Source organism: Trifolium pratense, linkage group LG5 (assembly GCF_020283565.1).
Source record: "Trifolium pratense cultivar HEN17-A07 linkage group LG5, ARS_RC_1.1, whole genome shotgun sequence".
NCBI lineage: Eukaryota > Viridiplantae > Streptophyta > Magnoliopsida > Fabales > Fabaceae > Trifolium > Trifolium pratense.
The window spans coordinates 49,752-70,738 of NC_060063.1; the positions used below are offsets into that span (position 1 = coordinate 49,752).

At 40.0% G+C, this 20,987-nt stretch overlaps 2 protein-coding genes and 1 non-coding gene across 3 annotated transcripts; 1 reads left to right on the forward strand and 2 right to left on the reverse strand.

Annotated features, from left to right (window-relative positions):
* Window positions 1-1,073: 1,073 nt before the first annotated feature.
* On the reverse strand, window positions 1,074-1,179 carry LOC123887798. Its single transcript, XR_006801792.1, has one exon. It is a non-coding gene; the product is annotated as a small nucleolar RNA R71 (small nucleolar RNA).
* Window positions 1,180-12,423: 11,244 nt separating this feature from the next.
* LOC123884266 (suppressor protein SRP40-like) lies at window positions 12,424-14,741 on the forward strand. The gene is made up of 4 exons (XM_045933334.1): window positions 12,424-12,840; window positions 13,066-13,179; window positions 14,350-14,458; window positions 14,704-14,741. The coding sequence occupies exons 1-4, from the start codon at window positions 12,424-12,426 to the stop codon at window positions 14,739-14,741; spliced, it is 678 nt and encodes a 225-aa protein (XP_045789290.1).
* A 2,270-nt stretch (window positions 14,742-17,011) lies between these two features.
* On the reverse strand, window positions 17,012-19,039 carry LOC123884267. Its single transcript, XM_045933335.1, has one exon. The coding sequence runs from the start codon at window positions 19,037-19,039 to the stop codon at window positions 17,012-17,014; it is 2,028 nt and encodes a 675-aa protein (XP_045789291.1).
* Between the last annotated feature and the right edge of the window lie 1,948 nt (window positions 19,040-20,987).

Genomic DNA, 20,987 nt, shown 5'->3' on the forward strand with positions numbered 1-20,987 from the left:
TTCGTTGTAGATAGCTTAGCACCCGAGAGGGGGAGCATCGACAACGAATAGAGTGGGTTTTGACAAGAGATTGTGATTCACTACCTTGTCGATCTAGTTGTGAACACTTGAGTAATTCCTATGATATTGTAGATTGCATGTGGTTTAGTTATAGACTAGATGATTCCGATGATTCTACCTCGCTTTTCCATTTATCTCTAAGCACGATTTTCTACCAATTGATCACTCAATCAAACCCCCGATATATGTCTTACTTTTGCATAATGTGTATAGATACTTTTGAACTCGTTTAATCACACAATCCCTGTGGATCGACAACTCACATTTTATTACTACGTGGCTTTCGTGCACTTGCGAAAATACCATCAAGTTTTTGGCGCCGTTGCCGGGGATTGTGATAGATTCGACGAGGCAATAGTGTCTATTGTTTTCTATGTTTTCATAATTTTTCTGTATTTGTATTTTTCTGTCGAGAGCGTTCTACTTGTTTGCTTCCTTGTGCATGCGGAGAACAGGTCCTAGAGAGCTGCAATTTGATCCAGAGATTGAGAAGACCGCTCGCGCGAATCGGAAGGCTGCAAGAGAAGCTCAAGCGTCGAAAGCAAAGGCTCCATCGACTGCTGCACCGGACGGTGAGGAAGAAAGTTCAGCTGCTATGGATGTGGAGCAGGATCCACCACTCATTGTTCCACCATTACCTCCACCGCAAAGACGTACCCTTGGTGATTATGGGAGAAGAGACAACGATGCTTTGGCAAACCAAGGCTTTCAACCGGCAAACCCGGTCTCATTTGACATCAAGAACACGGTCCTATCCGCCCTAAAGGAGAATCCTTATTCCGGATCGGAAGCTCAATGCCCAAACCTACACTTGTCACATTTCTATGAAGCTTGCGACTATACCGATCCACCGGGGGTGAGTGAATCGGATAAACGATTGAGGTTGTTCAAGCATTCTCTCACAGGCCGTGCTAAAGATTGGTTGGATACTATACCCGCCGGAACTATTGAGACTTGGAGACAACTTGAGCGGAAGTTCTTAGACCGGTACTTTCCCATTCACAAGTTTCTAGAAAGAAGGGCTGAGATTAGTAACTTCGAACAAATGGATGGAGAGACGCTTTATGATGCTTGGGAGAGGTTCAAAGTTTGTCTTAAAAGGTGTCCGAATCACGGTTTCGATGGCCACAATCAGATGCAAATGTTTACCCAAGGTTTGAGGGCTCAAACGCGAATGATACTTGACGCATCAGCCGGTGGTTCGTTGAAGAACCGTGACGAAACTGAAGCAAGAGAGTTGGTGGAAAGTATGGCTCAAAACGAGTATAGAGCTACCAATGATAGAGGAGCCAAGAAGAGAGGCGGAGTGTTGGAATTGGATACTCAAACAGCCCTATTAGCACAATAAAAGCTAATGACTAGCCAAATGGAAGCAATGATGAAGCTGCTGTCCAATCCACAAGTTCAACCTTCTAAAATAGGTAAAATTGACAATGTGCGTTGTGATTTTTGTTTGCAGGACCACCCAAATGGCGGATGTTTCCCGGAGGGTTCAGAGGAAGCTCGCTACTTAGCCAATTTTCGGAAGCCGTACAACAACAATAACAACGGTTCCGGGTGGGGGAACAATATGCAAGGTCAAGGTGCACCGCAACAGCAGCAAAGGCCTCCATCAAGGATGGAAGAGACTCTAAATCAGTTCATGCTCATGACCCAAAGCAACTTTGAAGCGATGAAATCGAGTCAAGCAACCTCTAACAAGAATCATGAAGCTTCTATAAAGAATCTTGAGGTGCAAATGGGTCAGCTGTCAAGACAATTTTCAATGCTACAAAATCAAGGAGGTTTCGGTGGAAACACTCATGATAACCCTAAGAATGAAACTTGTAATGGTATCACCTTGAGAAGTAGAGAGGTACCGGAGAGACCAGCTGCGGAGAAGTATGTGAAAAAGAAAGTCATTGAAGAAGAGGTTGAAAAGGAGAAAGAAGTTGTAGTTGAAAAGGAGAGTCATGAGGGAGAAGTTGAAGATGAAGTTCTGTCTAAAGGAATGGAGATGAGTGTGGATGATGGAGAAGAAGTAGAAAAACAGAGGGAAGTACAAGAGAAAGAGATAAAGAAGGTTGAGAAAGGTAAGGGGGTTGACGAATCACCCTATGCTAGGATGCCTTTTCCTAGGAAGAAGAAAGGTAAGGTTCTTGAGAGAGAGAAGGACTTCAAGAAATTCATGAAAGTGTTGAATCAGATTGAGATGGCCATACCATTGGTTGAGGCATTAGAACAAATGCCAAATTATGCTAAGTTTTTGAAAGAGTTGCTTACAAAGAAGAGGAAACCATTGGAGGATGACATGGTAAGCATGACCGAGGAGTGCAGCGCACTCATCCAACGAAAGTTACCACAGAAAAAGAAAGATCCGGGTAGCTTCACAATCCCATGTTCCATCGGAGATCTCACTATTGAGAAAGCTTTGTGTGACTTAGGTGCTAGCATAAATCTGATGCCGTTATCAATGATGAAAAAGATACCGGGAGCAATAGCACAACCGACAAAGATGAGTCTCTCTTTGGCGGATAGATCGATTGTGCGCCCGGAAGGTATCCTCCATGATGTGTTGGTTAAGGTTGCTGGGTTTGTTTTTCCCGCAGATTTTGTGGTTTTAGACATGGAAGAAACTAGGGATTGGGAGCCTTTGCTCCTTGGTAGACCCTTCCTAGCAACTAGCCGAGCTTTGATCGATGTGGAAATAGGTGAGCTCATGTTGAGGACCGACGATCAGCAGGTCACATTCAATGTCTTCGACACAATGAAACTCCATGATGGCGACCCACAATGCTTAAGGATTCAAGTTTATAATCACATTGTTAAAGATGCTCTTAAGTTACCTTGGAATGCACACTACTTGCCACATAGTGGCACTTTTTCTCCATAATCCGTAGGGGTTGTGGACGTCAAGCTTAGCGACGTTAAACAAGCGCTGGTTGGGAGGCAACCCAACGGTTTCTGATGTTTTAGTTTGTTTTGTTTTGAAGTATGTAGGTAGGTACGCAGCGGAAGCAAAGAATGGTGCAAAACAGGGCAACACAGGACTCAACTACGCTGGGGGCGCAGCTCCATCACGCGCGGCGTAGTAGAAAAGATTGGGAAAGAAGGTTGGTGAAATTTTAACTACGCGCGGCGTGGAAGGAGTCCACGCGCGGCGCAATTACTGGGAGTTGGAGTGCTCTCTGGTTAGTCATCACGCGCGGCGTGGAAGGGGTTACGCGCGGCGTGACATTAATGAAGAACTCAACCGTTTTGAAGAAGGTAACCATCCGGATCAACAGGGGGATCCGGTACATGAGCCACAAGATATGCCAGCTCAGGCTTCTCCTCTTTATTCTCATGATGTCAACCAGCTGGCTTCGATGTTGCATCAGATGGAGATTTCTCAATACTCCGGGCTGCCGAATCTTTACTGCGATACTGCTTCATCCATGTACACTGAGGCGATGTCCTATCGATCTACTTTCCCTCCTCCTACTTTCGGGACTTTGTATCCCGTTGATGTTGATTGGGAGGCGCATCAGATGAGGGAAATGACATCATTCCAGGCCAGGCAGTCTTATAATTCGGGGTTGAGAGCTTCGGAGTTGGCCGAGATCGAGAGGCGCCGCCGGGTTGAGCAGGAGGAGGCTGCTGCGATGGAGCGAGAGATGCTGGATGTTGATGGGCTGAATCTGAATTTGAATAGCCCTTTCACCAACTACTTCCCCGATCAGACGGATGGTACCACTTGATGATTCTTCATGTTGTCTTACATTTGCTGTTGCTGCTATCTTTTCCTACTTTATCTCTATTTTTACTTACTTGTCTTTCATTTGCGTTGGTTTGTAATAATTTTGATGTTGCTTGGATATTGGCTGGATGTTTTTATTTGTGTACTCTGAATTTGAATCTTCTTTGTATGATTGTGGAATGATTTTTACCTTTAGAGTTTGTTCGATATTTTGGCATGTTCCTTCTAGTTACTTGAGTATCAATTGCTTGATTGTTTCCGTGTGTGATGTGTGAAACTTGCAGTGCAATAGCTTGTTGCACTCATGTGATCAAGAGGCAAAGGACGGGAATGCACACTTTTTGACCGGTTCTTGGATTCGACCCAACCGTGAGGTATCGAGCCAAACACTCTCATTCTTTCTATGTGTGATATCCACTCGTGTATTGTCTCTAGATTTTGCTTGTCGTCTCTTTATTTGATTGGTACTTTTGTAGCACACACGAGGCATGTTTATTGGTACCTTGAGCCTTTTCTATCCACCCTTACATGTTGATTTATCCTTTGCTTACCCAATTTGAGCCGAAAGAAAATATGTTATTTTTGCAAAACCTTAAGAATTTTTGATGAAAAAAGGAATGACTTTCTTGGAGGTTAGGCACCTAATTAGTGGTTGATGCGCATTGCTCACCACTAAGTTTGGGGTTGCTCTTTGGAATTAGCAAACAATAAAGTTTGGGGTGAGGGTACTAGAGAACTTACAAAAAAATTTTGATTTGAAAAATTGAGAAATATTTCAAAAGTTGCAAGGCTTTAGTCATTATGAAAGAAAAGAAAAGGAAAGATTGAAAAAAAGAGAAATGAATGTTGCAAAAGAGAAAAGAAATGCAAAAAGAAGTGATAGCCTTGAGTTACAAAAAGAATTGCAAACTTGTGTGTTGAAATGAAAATGTTCTCTAGTCCACTATGTTTCAAAAGAATAAGGGTTTGGTTTATGAAAATTTTCTTTGACTAATAGGGGGATCTAACTCCAAGTTTTTCTACTACTTATCCAAAATGTCACCATCCACCCTAGCCAAGCCACGTTATAACCCTAAAAGACCTCTAATGTGTGTGCACAAAGTGAACCGAATGAATTTTTAGATTACTTGCAAAATTATGGTTGACTTGCATTGATGTGTTGATTTGAGTGAGTTACCTTGATTTGAGAGTATATGTGAGTAGTGTGATGAAATCTTAGAACCTTGGTTGAAAAGTGTGAACTACTTGAAAATGCCTTGCGGGAGCGATTGTGCAATTGAGCATTATTTGTGAAATCTGGCACGCAGTGAACACAATGTTGCACAAGATGCTATAGCACACGTTGCAGCAAGACAGTCGCAGAACACAGTAAATAAATAAATAAATTGCAGAACAATAAATAAGACAGGAAATTGTTAACCCAGTTCAGTGCAACGTCACCTACTCTGGGGGATACCAATCCAGGAATGAATCCACTATAATAGCTCTAGTTCAAAGCCCTCGACCAACACCCGGTACTTGACTTATCACCTAGACACTACCCGTGCAATCCTACCTAAGAACCTCTTAGATAATGAGACTCTGTCCCAAATTCCCTCTAACAACACGTACTATGTTGCTGTCAATAATGATTGTAAGGATGGAGACACTCTCCTAGAAACTAGACAACACTCTTGCTTAAAAGCTTATGAGTGAATCACACAAACTAACTCCGTGCTTAAAAGCTTAGGAGCAGCTCACAATAAACAACACAAACCCAGTCCTAAACTTGCATCAAAACGATACAAGAAAGGCTCACAAAAGACACACAACCTAAACCTTAAAAAAACGCACGCTTTATGAAAGACAAGGTTTAGAATACACGAGTAGAATAGCTTGAGGCTTCACATATTTATAGTCTTCAATTGTCTTGATGGGCAAGCTAGGTCTTCAGACAAATACAGCTGTGAGAATTGCGGCCCAACCCTAAATTAATTTCAAAAATATAATTTGTTTGTTTCATGTTGTACCAAACAAAAAAAACGCCAAAAATATAATATAATTATATTTTTGTTTTAAATAACTTTCCTTTGACCGACTTCAATAAAACTTGCTGAGTAAGGCTCGTTTTGCCCAGACGCACGTGCCTGAATATATAATTGAAGCAAATCTTGACTCAGATTTGAAATAAAAATTCTGCACGAAAACAGAGCTTCAGTATGCTGTACTATAATGCTACAGCATCTCAGTCCAGCATCTGGCTGGTTGGCTTTTGCAAAATGTAGCCAATCAAAACACCAACAATCTCCCCCTTTGGCAAATTTTGGCTAAAACAACCTTAGGCCAGTGCATAGAGAGATACAGTCTAAACTTTCCTTCGAGTCTGTTGGGTTTATGTATGATTGGCTACATTTTGCAAAAACATATGTTAGCCAAGTGTTGAGACAAGTGTGCTGACCCCAAGTGTTGTGACAAATGTTGTGACACTTTGGAACAACACCTGACTCTGTTCTGTGCGCGCCAGCTGGATGTTATTATTTTCTACTCAATCTTTTGAAGATCTGTTTGAAGAATTATGTCAAGGTTTCTTACAGAAGAAGGCGCACGTGTTTAATGTGTTTCATGAGGCAGCTAAACCCTAGTTTTATTTTCCAAAGGAATTATATTTTTGGAAAATATATTTTTGCGGTTTCAAAAATATAACTATTGTTTTCAAAAATATATCACTGCTGCCGCAATTCTAGAAGCCCTAATTTTTCTTGAAGCCCAAGTCGTTCTACTGCTATAAATACGAAGGCAAGCATATGGTTTCAAGCATCTAAAATCGTGTATTACAAAGCGTGTGTTTTTAGGGATTTTAGAGTGTTAATTGTGAGCCTATCTTGTGTCTCATTGATGCAAGCTTAGGACCTGAGTGTTATTGAGTTGTATGTGTGAACTTCTCCTAAGCTTTGAAGTACGGAGATTGTTCTATTGTGTTGTGTGGTTTACTCGCAAGCTTTTAAGCAAGAGTGAATCCTAGTTTCTTAGGAGTGTGTCTCCACCTGTTGTGTTTGTGAAATTGAATAGCAGCGCTGTCTGTGTTGCTAAGGTGGGAATTGGGACGGGGTCTCATATCTAGGAGTTCCTAGGTAGAAGGGTCATTGGGTAGTGATTAAGTGAGAAGTTGTAAACGGGTGAGTTTAGCTTCGAAGTAATACTGCTGATAGTGGACTTCATTCCTGGATTGGTATCCCCCAGAGTAGGCTTTAGGCTGAACTGGGTTAACAACTCTTGTGTGTTATTTACTTTACTGTTTGTATTGTTTTATGTTATTTGCTCTGTTTATAGACAAGTGTTGGCGCACCAGTAACAACATCTGTCTACAACAGACAAGTGTTGCTACACCTTGAGCAACACCTGTCCACTGTGTGCCAGGAATTTCAATTGGTACCAGAGCAGGCACCCTGTTCTGAATTTTAGGGTGAGCTCCAGGGAAATCGTTTCTGGCAAGGATGGACAAAGAAAGAGGTTTTGTTACCAGACCACCTCTCTTGGTTGGCGCTTCAAACTATGACTATTGGAAGTCCCGCATGATGGCCTTCCTAAAACAAATTGATAGCAAGACATGGAAGACAATTCTGAGAGGATGGACTCCACCTGTGAAGATGGACAAAGATGGTAAACCAACTCTTGAGTTGAAATCTGCTGAAGAATGGTCCAAAGAAGAAGATGAGCTTGCTCTTGCAAACTCAAAAGCATTATATGCGCTATATAATGGTGTTGACAAGCACATATTCAGACTCATCAAAAAGTGTGTCTGTGCTAAGGAAGCTTGGACAATTCTTGAGACTGTTCATGAAGGTACCTCTAAAGTGAAGCTGTCTAAGCTACAACTCCTAACAACTAAGTTTGAGAATCTAAGAATGAATGATGATGAAACCATTCAGGATTTTCACATGACCATACTTGATTTTGACAATCAATTTGATGCCTTGGGTGAAAAGATACCTGAAGAAAAGCTGGTAAGAAAAATGCTCAGGTCTCTACCTAAGAAGTTTGACATGAAAGTCACAGCTATAGAAGAAGCAAAGGATATCACAGATATGAAGCTAGATGAACTAGTTGGTTCATTACAAACCTATGAGGTAGCCACAAATGAAAAGATGGATAAGAAAAACAAAAGTATTGCTTTTGTTTCAAATGCTGAAGAAGAAGATCAACTGAGTGACACAGAATCTGAACAAAGCATCTCTGATGCAATGGTTCTTCTGGGAAAACAATTTAATAAGGTGCTAAAGAGAATGGACAAACGCTCTAAGACAGGTGCAGCTGACATTGGTCGCAACACTTACAGGAATTTCAGAAAACCTGTAACAGATGAGAAATCAGCTCCAAATAAAGGTGTTCAATGCCATGAATGTGAGGGGTTTGGTCACATCAGAAGTGAATGTGGAACCTTTCTGAAGAAACAAAAGAAGGGGTTAACTGTAACTTGGTCAGATGAAGATTCTGAAGGAGAAGCTGATACTGCAAAAGCTATACATGTATTGACAAGTGTTTGCACATCTGACACTGAATCATGTGAAGAAGAACTAACCTTTGATGAGCTTGCTGAATCATATAAAAAGCTGTGTCTGAAGAGTGCAGAAGTCTGCAGAGTCTCTGAAGAGCAAAAAGAGACAATCACTAAGTTGCAAACTGAGAAAGCTGCTAATTTGTCAAGAATCTCTGAATTTGGTACTAAATGGGAAGATAGTTTAAAGATCATTGAGCAACAGAAGGCAACTATCATCAACTTAGAAGCTGACAAGATCAAACAACTGACTGAGATAGCCCATCTGAATGAAGAGGTAACTGAATTAAACTCTCATCTTGAGAATTTAAAGAAGCATGTTCTTAGGCTATTCAAAGGAAGTGATCTAGATGAAATCCTAGAAACTTTGCCTGCCCCTAGTAGATCCAAAACAGGCATTGGGTATGAATACAAAAATGTTAATAGGATTATGGATTACAACAAAGAAGGGAAATTTTTGCCTGAGTTGAGTAAACAACCGTCTCCAAAAATGCATGACAGGATGTCGCCACACCTGTCTCCTAGACAGCAGAGACAAGTGTTGCCACATGTGGCACCACATCAGCAAAGATGGCAGAGACCTAGGTTTATACCTAGACCAAGAAGCAGGTACCATTCATGGAGATGTCATCACTGTGGAAGAAAGGGGCACATAAGGCCTTATTGCTACAAACTGTATGGTTATCCAAGTGAAATTCCACAAGAATCTGATCAATCCATCACTAAAACAAAGATGGAATGGAAGCAAAAAGATGATGCAACCAATACCAAGGAGTATACAGCTGAAAGCAGTGGGAAAAGTCTGATTGCCCATACATCTCTCAGAGCATCATCAAAAGAAGATTGGTACTTTGATAGTGGCTGTTCCAGACACATGACTGGTGTTGAAAAATATTTAAAGGAAGTAAAATCTTATGCCACAAGTTTTGTGACATTTGGAGATGGAGCAAAGGGGGAAATCAAAGGTATTGGAAGACTTATTGACCATGGTCTACCAAAACTTGAAAATGTTCTCCTTGTAAAAGGACTAACTGCCAATCTAATCAGTATAAGCCAACTATGTGATCAAGGCATGAAAGTCAACTTTACAAAAAATGAATGTCTGGTCAGCAATAATGAAGGAGACATCCTTATGAGGGGTGTTAGATCAAAAGACAACTGCTACTTGTGGATCCCTTTTGAAGAAGGTAATGTATCTACATGTCTCTTAACTAAAAATGAAGAGGTTAAGCTGTGGCATCAAAAATTAGGACACCTTAACCTGAAGAGCATGAAGAGAGTCATATCAGAAGAAGCTGTCAGAGGACTACCAATCTTGCAGATACAGGAAGGCAATATCTGTGGTGAATGTCAGATTGGGAAGCAAACCAAAGTGTCGCACCAAAAGTTGCAACACTTGTCCACCTCTAGAGTTCTTGAGTTACTACATATGGATCTGATGGGGCCCATACAAGTTGAGAGTCTTGGAGGTAAGAAATATGTTCTTGTTATTGTTGATGACTTCTCTAGGTATACTTGGGTGAATTTCATTAGGGAAAAATCTGAGACTTTTGAAGAAATCAAAAATCTTTATGTACAACTTCAAAAAGAGAAAGACTGTGGTATTGTAAGAATCAGAAGTGACCATGGTAAGGAATTTGAAAACTCTAAATTTGCTGATTTTTGTGCTGCTGAAGGAATAATTCATGAATTCTCTTCACCAATTACACCTCAACAAAATGGTGTGGTTGAAAGAAAGAATAGAACCTTACAGGAATCTGCTAGAGTAATGTTGCATGCCAAAAATGTTCCTTACAAGTTCTGGGCTGAAGCCATGAATACAGCATGTTACATTCACAATAGAGTAACATTAAGGAAAGGTACTGCTACAACATTGTATGAACTATGGAAGAATAGGAAGCCTACTGTGAAGTACTTCCATGTGTTTGGGTCAAAATGCTATATTTTGGCAGATAGAGAACCTAGGAGAAAATTAGATCCCAAAAGTGATGAGGGGATATTTTTAGGTTACTCAACCAACAGCAGAGCGTACAGGGTTTTTAACTCCAGAACAAGAACTATGATGGAATCAATTAATGTTGTTGTTGATGACAGTGATACAACAAGTGCAGATCCAGCTGAAGAGACAGATGTCATAACACCTGTCCCAACACCTGATGATGATCAAACTGAACCTGAACCTGATCAACATTTTGAGTCTACTACAGAGGTTTCTAGACCAAACAAGGGACCATCTATTAGAACACAGAAGAATCATCCTCTGGAACTTGTCATTGGAAATCCAAATCAAGGAATTGCAACAAGAAGATCAAAAGAAGCAATTTCCAATTCATGTTTCATATCAAAGATTGAACCAAAGAATGTTAAAGAAGCTTTGACTGATGAATACTGGATCAATGCTATGCAGGAGGAACTAACTCAGTTCAAAAGAAGTGAGGTATGGGATCTAGTACCTAGACCAGATGGTATAAATGTTATTGGTACAAAGTGGGTGTACAAGAACAAAACTGATGAAAATGGTGATATTACTAGAAATAAAGCCAGACTTGTAGCACAAGGATACACCCAGATAGAAGGAGTAGATTTTGATGAGACTTTTGCTCCAGTTGCTCGCTTGGAGTCCATAAGATTACTCTTGGCTGTGGCATGCATTTTAAAATTCAAGCTATATCAAATGGATGTAAAAAGTGCATTCCTAAATGGCTATCTAAATGAAGAGGTATATGTTGAGCAACCAAAAGGGTTTGTAGATCCAAGCTTTCCTAACCATGTTTACAAACTAAAGAAAGCACTTTATGGATTGAAACAAGCCCCTAGAGCATGGTATGAAAGATTGACTGAATTTCTTGTCAGCCATGGATACAAGAAGGGTGGAAATGATAAAACCTTGTTTGTAAGAAAAGAGAAAGGGAAGCTAATGATAGCTCAGATATATGTGGATGATATTGTATTTGGTGGAATGTCGCGACAAATGGTGGAACACTTTGTGCATCAAATGCAATCTGAATTTGAAATGAGTCTTGTAGGTGAGCTAACTTATTTTTTAGGTCTTCAGGTCAAACAAATGGAAGACACCATATTTATCTCTCAAGAAAAATATGCAAGAAACATTGTGAAGAAATTTGGTATGGAAGGTGGTAGTCACAAAAGGACACCTGCACCTACACACTTGAAGCTTACCAAAGATGAGAAAGGGGTTGATGTGGATCAAAGTCTCTATAGAAGTATGATTGGGAGCTTACTATATCTTACAGCTAGCAGGCCTGATATCATGTTTGCAGTTGGAGTTTGTGCTAGATACCAATCTGAACCAAAGATGAGTCATCTGACTCAAGTAAAAAGGATCTTCAAATATGTCAATGGCACATGTGGCTATGGAATTCTATACACTCATGGTAATGATTCTACCTTAATTGGATATTGTGATGCAGATTGGGCTGGAAGTGCTGATGATAGAAAGAGCACCTCTGGTGCATGTTTCTTCTTGGGAAACAATCTAGTATCTTGGTTTAGTAAGAAGCAAAATAGCGTGTCTCTATCAACAGCTGAGGCAGAATATATAGCAGCTGGGAGTAGTTGCTCTCAATTGTTATGGATGAGACAAATGTTGAAAGAGTATAGTGTGGAGCAAGATGTCATGACACTTTACTGTGACAATCTTAGTGCTATAAACATTTCTAAAAATCCTATTCAACATAGTAGGACTAAGCACATTGACATACGTCATCATTTTATAAGAGAGCTTGTAGAAGAAAAAATTGTTACACTTGAGCACATTGCATCTGAAGAACAGTTAGCAGACATTTTTACTAAAGCTTTGGACGCAAGTCAATTTGAAAAATTGAGAGGCAAATTGGGAATTTGCCTTTTTGAAAATCAATAGCAGTTACTGCTTGGAGAGCGTGCAGCAGTTAATTTCTCTCTCCCACTCTTGGTGCACGCTAACTTAAGGGAGTTATTATTGGTTTTACAAAACCAACCTATCTTCACGCAAACTTCTCATCTTCTTTTCTCTCTCACGCAAATCAACTCAACTTCCACTTTGTATTTTCTCAGAGAACGTTCAACTTCCATCTTCTTCAATCACAAAATTCACCTCTGTTCACTCATCATGTCTGACTCGGCCAAATCTTCACCAACAGAGACAGATGTTGTACCATCACCACAAATGGCGATAAATGCTATTCCTCTCAACACCATACCTGCCACAAGTCCAACGATGAGGAGAAAATCTGTTGCAAAGAAGGCTAAATCATCGCGAACGAATACAAATCCTTCCTCTCCCGCTGCAATTAAAACACGTAAAGGCAAGAAAGGGAAAGGTGAATCGAGTAAGCCTTTTACAATGTCTGAACTTCACATTGATCCACTACCATCAAGTGGTGTTGCAACGCCTGTCTCCAATCCTACAGTTGAAAATGTTACTGCATCTGGTAAGATTTCTGTTAATTTAGGTCTTAATACACCAAAATCTGATAAAACCCTAGGTGTAGAGACCTCTGATATGTCTGAAAATTTGGGGAAAAGTGTTCCTAACTCCCCTGTTGCTGTTGATGATAATATTGGTGCTTCTACTGAGACCAATAATGATGTTGCTGATGAGTCCATTAAGAAAACTGCTCCTGAGACTCATGTTGCGCCAAGTGTTGCAACACATGGCGCTACGCCAAATGTGGTGCCAGATGTTACCACATCTTTGGCACAAGAGAACCTTGTGGACTATTCTGAGTCTGATGAGAGTCCCCCACCTAAGGCTACTGATAAAGAAACTGTTCCTGATAAAGCTGTGAATGATAATCCAGAAGTTATACTTGTTAATGAAACTACTACCAGTGATAAGGCTATTCCTGCACATTCTGAAGCTAGTGTGGCTAGGAGGACTAGAAGTAGGGTTAATAAAGGTGTAGAGACTGCTAGTACACCTGTCCAAACACCCAAACCCTCTAAGGCTGGAAAGGCTACTGGTAAAAAGCCTGTGTATGGACCTACAAAACCTGTCAGTAAAGTGGTCCCTAGGTCAGAGACCAAGAAAAGAAAAGCTCCTCCAACAAGTGATTCTGATTTTGAACCTGAGACAGATGTTGCTGCATCTGGCAGCACATCTAGAAAGAGTATAGGAAGGAAGAAGGTTCCTCAAACTGTTCCCTATGCTCCTTTAGACAATATATCATTTCATCTGGAAAATGGTTCTGCAAGATGGAAGTTTGTGTATCATAGAAGGTTAGCTCTGGAAAGAAATTTGAAAGCTGATATTCTTGAATGTCCTAGTATTGTAGAAGCTCTTGAGTATGCTGGTTTGATGAAAACTGTTGTGGGTTTGGACAAGTGCTATGACAGGCTTGTCAAAGAATTTTTGATTAATGTGGCTTCAGACTGTAATGATCCAGCAAGTCCTGAATACAGGCAAGTGTTTGTTCGTGGAAAGTGTGTGAAATTCTCACCTATTGTGATAAACCAATATCTCCAAAGAAGTTCTGATGAAGTGGCTCCTCTAAAAGCCACAGATAATGAAATCTGCAAGGTCCTCACTGGTGGAAAAATTAAAGTGTGGCCAAGCAAGGCAAAGCTGTCTGCAACTTCCCTCTCACCATTCTATGCTGTTTTAAATAGGATTGCTGCCCATAATTGGGTACCAACCACTCACTCAGGTGACATTGCAAGAGGATTGGGAAAGTTTATCTATGCTGTGGGTACAAAGGCTAAATTTGACTATGGAGCTTATTTCTTTCAAGAAACTTTAAGCCATGCCCTGACTTATGCTGTTGAGAAGCCAGTTGCTCTCCCTACTCTGCTATGCAATATCATTCTTGAGCAACACCCAGATATACTAAGGAGTACTGATGTTCCTTGTAAAAGGAAAGGGGTGTTGGTGATTGAGCAGAGGCTGCTGGATGGGACAAATGCTGCAGCAGGTGTTGGCACATCTGTCCAGACTGGTATTCTTTCTAGGAAGCAGATGATTGCTGATTTGACTGAGACCAGCAGAGCCCTTGAGGCAAGAAAATTGAAAATTGATCGTGTGATTGAGGCACTGAAGGCTGAGGAGGCTGCTGAGACTGTTGAGGGTGAGCCAGATGGACAAGAAGGTGAAGGAACTAGTGGCTCTGAGGATGGCTCTGAGGATGAGATGGAGGACTCTGATGAAAGTTCTTCAATCTGATTTTTGATGTTTTTCTTATGATTTTTCTGATGTACTTTTGGTGTTTCTTTTGTTGTTCCTTTATGGGCTAGGCCCTGAATTTCTAGCACCTGTGTGTGCTCTATGGTCTGTAATAACTGCACACTGATATTCTCTATGCTCTGGTACACTATGATTTCCTATTCATGATGTTTGTCTAAATTGTGGCTAAAAAGGGGGAGTAGTGTGTGTGTGTGACAAGTGTGTGGACAGATGTTCTCACATCTGGACTGTTGACTGTTTTTGCATGAATTGTTCGTATGCTCGTATTGAGGGGGAGTGTGAGTAATATGCATGTACTGAGGGGGAGTAGTGAATATTCTTTCTCTATCTGATGTGTGTATGCATGAATTCAGGGGGAGTGTGAGTGAAATTATCTCTTGATCGCCTGAATGTATTTGATGACAAATGTTGTGCCAAGTGTTATGGCACCTGACTATTGAGTCCACTATCTACTATGGCTGAGAATTTATTTTTCTCAGATGTTTATGGGAATTTATTTTTCCCTGTTGCTCTTATGTTGAAGAAATGCGCGTTAAACTATTAGGAGTTTATTTCTCCTACTTCTTAGCAACTACTATTGGGAGTTTATTTCTCCCTTGTGTTGTTCCATGAGGCTAGTTGTGTTTTATTCCGCTGTTGCATTGCCTCTGATGCTACTTGATTTTCTTGGAAGTAGTTTTTAATTATGTGTTACTTTCTTTCCTAGTTGTGTGTTCATGTTGACTCGAAGGAAAGGTAATACTGTATCTCTCTATATACTGGTCTAATATTGTTTTAGCCAAAATTTGCCAAAGGGGGAGATTGTTGGGTTTATGTATGATTGGCTACATTTTGCAAAAACATATGTTAGCCAAGTGTTGAGACAAGTGTGCTGACCCCAAGTGTTGTGACAAATGTTGTGACACTTTGGAACAACACCTGACTCTGTTCTGTGCGCGCCAGCTGGATGTTATTATTTTCTACTCAATCTTTTGAAGATCTGTTTGAAGAATTATGTCAAGGTTTCTTACAGAAGAAGGCGCACGTGTTTAATGTGTTTCATGAGGCAGCTAAACCCTAGTTTTATTTTCCAAAGGAATTATATTTTTGGAAAATATATTTTTGCGGTTTCAAAAATATAACTATTGTTTTCAAAAATATATCACTGCTGCCGCAATTCTAGAAGCCCTAATTTTTCTTGAAGCCCAAGTCGTTCTACTGCTATAAATACGAAGGCAAGCATATGGTTTCAAGCATCTAAAATCGTGTATTACAAAGCGTGTGTTTTTAGGGATTTTAGAGTGTTAATTGTGAGCCTATCTTGTGTCTCATTGATGCAAGCTTAGGACCTGAGTGTTATTGAGTTGTATGTGTGAACTTCTCCTAAGCTTTGAAGTACGGAGATTGTTCTATTGTGTTGTGTGGTTTACTCGCAAGCTTTTAAGCAAGAGTGAATCCTAGTTTCTTAGGAGTGTGTCTCCACCTGTTGTGTTTGTGAAATTGAATAGCAGCGCTGTCTGTGTTGCTAAGGTGGGAATTGGGACGGGGTCTCATATCTAGGAGTTCCTAGGTAGAAGGGTCATTGGGTAGTGATTAAGTGAGAAGTTGTAAACGGGTGAGTTTAGCTTCGAAGTAATACTGCTGATAGTGGACTTCATTCCTGGATTGGTATCCCCCAGAGTAGGCTTTAGGCTGAACTGGGTTAACAACTCTTGTGTGTTATTTACTTTACTGTTTGTATTGTTTTATGTTATTTGCTCTGTTTATAGACAAGTGTTGGCGCACCAGTAACAACATCTGTCTACAACAGACAAGTGTTGCTACACCTTGAGCAACACCTGTCCACTGTGTGCCAGGAATTTCAGAGTCAACATAAGCACACAACTAGGAAAGAAAGTAGAACGATGCTAAGCTATTTAGACTTTCCTTCGAGTCAACATAAGCACACAACTAAGAAAGAAAGTAAGAAATTCATCAGATGAAAAGATAGCTAGCACGTAAGCATCAGAGGCATGCAACAGCGGAACATAACACATCTTAGCCTCAAAGTACAGATAGAGAGAAATAAACTCTCACATAGTGGATTCAAGATCAAAGAAATAAACTCCTTAAAATTTAAGCAACGCCACAGAGAATAGGAAAAATAAATTCCTATGAAAACACTTCAGACATGCATATCATAAGTATCATAAGTAGTAGAAAAATAAATTCTACCTACTCCCCCTCAATATATGCATAAACTTTCACTCACCCTCAAAACATGCATGTAAACCAAACATGCTATACTAGATGCTATAGCATTCTTCATCACATCATGCACACATTTCACATTTTACTCCCCCTTTTTAGCCATAAATTCTGACAAATAAAGTCAGTACCATAGAATGGGAGCAAAACAAAGAACCATAGAATACCAAGTAGTACAAAAGTCATAGCATGTCAGAGCATAAGGAACCACATAGTACATGTTACAAACCATAAGGGCTAAGCCTTCAAAAAATAACATCCAAAATAAGAAAAAGTTACAGAAGGAAACAGATCATATTGAGGGACTTTCATCAGAGGCCATCTCCTCTTCTACAGTGTCACCACCTGCAAGATCATCATCATGAGAAGCGCCATGGGAAGGACCAACTCCATCCTCATTTGCCTGTGACTGCTCAAGCTCCAAGGCTTGGATTACACCATCTACCAGCTCCTTCTTCTCACCTAGCATATTACTAACCTCCCTGAGATTAGCAATCATCTGTCTCTTGGTCATACCTACAGCTGGTGTCTTCAAAGATGCTACAGCAATGTCTGCAGCATGTTTTCCTTCCAATAATCTAAAATCCATGGTTAAAGTTGAGGGTCTAGAGACAGGCACATCAGAGTTAGTGCAGATGTCAGGATGTTGAGACAAGATAATACCACAGATCAAAGTGGGAAAGGCTATTGGCATTTTTACAGCAGTGGAAGACCCATGGAGAATTGTTGCATTAAAAATATGAGTGCCATAATCAAAGTCAGTACTGGTACCTACGGCATAGATAAATTTGGCCAAACCTGTAGCTACACTGTTGGAGTGTGTAGTGGGGACCCAGTTGGCTGCACCAATTTTGTTCAGCAGAGCATATTTGGTAGTTAATTTTGCAGCAGATAGTTTTCCAGCTCTTGGCCACATTCTTACTTTGTCACCAGTTATAGTCTTGCATACCTCATTCATAGATATCTTCAATTCAGGTGCAGGAACATCACTTCTTCCCAGATGTTCATTGATGATGGCTGGTGAGAAATCAACACATTTGCCTCTTACATACACCTTTAAGTATTCAGGGCTTAAAGGATCATCACAGTCAGATGGGATGTTCACCAAGAATTCTCTTGTCAGTTTTTCATAGCATTTTCCCAGTTCAGATACAGTTTTCATTAGCCCTGCTTGCTCTATTAGATTCATAATATCTTCACATTTCAAGAATTCCTCATTAAGGTTCCTTTCAATGGCTATTCTTCTTTTCACCACAAATTTCCACCTGTTAACATTCTCAACACAGTGGAAGGAGACATTGTCAATTGGTACAGATGGGACATTAGGAGCCATTCTCTTTCTCTTGGCAGATTTCAGAGGAGATGCTGCAGGAGATGCTTCAGGAGATGCTCCAGCATCTTGATCTTCCTCATAATTAGAGTCACTAGAAGAGACAGTTTTTCTCTTCACAATCTTCTTCTTACTTTCAGAGGGTACAGTGACTTTGCTCCACCGTTTCTTAGGCCCAATTTTAGTTTTGGTGGCTTCAGAAGGAGTAGCTATATCCTTTCCTGTATTACTTCTCAGCCTCCTAGATATACCAGCCCTAGGAGTACTCTTGAATTGGAGGCTTTCAACATCAATTACATTTGCCTCACTTGTATCAGGCATACTTGCAGTTTTACCTTTATCCTGAGTAATGACATCAGCAGGGATGGTGGTTTCAGTGCCTTTTTCATTAACAGGAACCACAGGAGAGTTTGGTGAATCAGGGACTACAGAGGCACTAATATCAACATGTGCTTCAGATGCTGTAGCATCATTTGCAGCATCTATCCCAGAACCTGCATTCTCATCAACTGTCATCTCAGACACAAGATTGGCCTTAGAGTTAGCGCCAATATCATCAACAACAACATCAGGGTTTTCCAAGGAGGTTTCCCCCAATTTCTCAGCAGACCTAGGTTTTTCTAATCCTAGGGTTTCAGTTAAATCCAATTCCAAACTTAAATTCTTCTTACTAGAATCAGATGCTTCAACATTAACATCAACATTTGCAGTAACAGGATTGTCAAGATACAATTCACGCATTGTATGAACCGCTTTAAGAGTAGATTTAGATTTAGAACACTTACCCCCTTTCTTCGATTCTGACGGCACACGAGAAGTCGATTGACTTCGTTTAGAGCTTTTCTTCGGTGTGGTCTTCTTCGTCCTCACTATATCATCAGGAAACACCGTTGAAAGTGGATAGGCGATGGTGATTTGTTGAGGAAGAGAGTTATATGAAGGTGTGGTGTCGTCGTTCTTTGCAGGAGAAGAAGTTTGAGAACTTGACATGGCGGTTTGTATTTTTGGAGGAAGGTTTTCAACAATGGAGGTTGAGAGGAGAAGTTGAGTGGTTGTTGAAGAGAGAGAATGGAGAGAGATAGTGTGATAGAGAAAGTAAAGGGTTGTAGCGTGTGAAAAGAAGTTATGGAAGTTTTTGATTACTTCCCTTGATTTGCGTGCACCAATGAATGAAGTGAGGAGAAACACTTCAACTGCACGCTTTTTATGCTGTAATTGCTACAAATCTTCAAACAGGCAAATGCCAAGTTTGCCTCGCAATTTTTCAAATTGAACTGCGTCTAGAGCCTTAGTAAATATATCAGCCAGTTGTTCTTCAGTTGAAATATGCTCAAGAGTTACAATACCTTCTTCAACTAGGTCTCTAATAAAGTGGTGCCTAATATCAATATGCTTCGTCCTGCTGTGTTGGATATGATTTTTTGAAATATTGATGGCACTAAGATTGTCACAGTACAATGCCATAGCATCTTGTACCACATTGTACTCCAGCAACATTTGTTTCATCCATAATAGCTGGGAGCAGCTGCTACCGGCAGTTATGTACTCTGCTTCAGCTGTAGATAAAGATACACAATTCTGTTTCTTGCTGAACCAAGATATAAGATTGTTGCCCAAAAAGAAACAAGCTCCTGAGGTGCTTTTTCTATCATCTGCACAACCTGCCCAATCAGCATCACAATATCCTACTAGCATAGAGTTCTCACCATGAGTATACAAGATCCCATAATCACATGTACCATTCACATACTTCAAAATTCTTTTCACTTGAGCAAGATGACTCATCTTTGGCTCAGCTTGGTACCTAGCACATACTCCTACAGCAAAAGTAATATCAGGCCTGTTGGTTGTAAGGTATAATAAGCTTCCTATCATGCTTCTATAAAGACTTTGATCTACATCAACTCCCTTTTCATCTTTGGTAAGCTTTAAATGGGTTGCTGCAGGTGTTCTTTTATGAGCAGCACTTTCCATACCAAACTTTTTCACTATATTTCTTGCATACTGATACACCGGAAAATGTACTATTTATTTAGTTAATTTAGCTTATGTTTTTATTATTTATTTCTACATTTTCATCGTATTACTTTGGTATTTTTATGTTTTTCAGTTACTTGCACCGGAACATGCTAAAAAGGACACCTTGATAAAAACAAAGAGAAATGGAGCAAAAATGAATTAAAAAATGGATAAAAAGGATCACACAAGTGCAGCCCATATGGACCACACCTGCGTGACCCATCACAAACACCATTCATGCTGCTCGCCACAACTACAACATGTGAACCAATTTAAGTTAATGCAATAACAAGCTTCAGCACAACAATATACATGAAATTTCAACTAGCACAACAACACAAGTGTGCTGACCGCCATACACATCCATGTGGCGACCGCCACAAGCCTTTAAAGCACAATCTCGCCACATTAGTTTAGTCCCACATCGGCCAAAACAAACTCTGCACCACTTGTATTTAACTATAAATATGTGTCCTTTCTTACACTTTAAACACACCAACTTGTAACAGTTGAGGAAGAGAATTGAGACTAAGATTTAATTCTTGGTTTCTTCTCTTAGTTTAATATTTTTATTTCCTGCTGTTGCGTTGTCGGTGTCCGTACTCAAGTTCTTTATTTTCTTTTCTTTATTTTTATGCTTATTTTATTTATTTTATTTTTCTGTTTTTATTTAATGTCTTTATTTTTATTTATTTATTTTATGTCTTTATTTTTAGTTATGTCTAGCTAAATTTAGCGTTGCTAGGATGTGTAGTTAGTAGCTAATAAGGGTTCGGTAGTTAATTCGTGCTTAATAGTTTTCAACCACCAGTTTTAAATAAATACGTTTTCAAATAATTCGTCACGAGAGTGAGGATTGTTTTAAAGGCAATAAACCAACATTGACGAGAGTTTGAGGTTTAGGGTCGGATAGTTACAA

Excerpts from the sequence above, each read along its gene's own strand:
- LOC123884266 (XM_045933334.1), top strand. The coding sequence starts at position 12,424 with ATGTCTGACTCGGCCAAATCTTCACCAACAGAGACAGATGTTGTACCA. Across the intron at positions 12,841-13,065 it reads CTGAAAATTTGGGGAAAAGT|GCTACTGATAAAGAAACTGT; the intron begins GTTCCTAACTCC and ends CCCCCACCTAAG. Across the intron at positions 13,180-14,349 it reads CTGCACATTCTGAAGCTAGT|GCTGAGGAGGCTGCTGAGAC; the intron begins GTGGCTAGGAGG and ends GAGGCACTGAAG.
- LOC123884267 (XM_045933335.1), bottom strand. The coding sequence starts at position 19,039 with ATGTCAAGTTCTCAAACTTCTTCTCCTGCAAAGAACGACGACACCACA.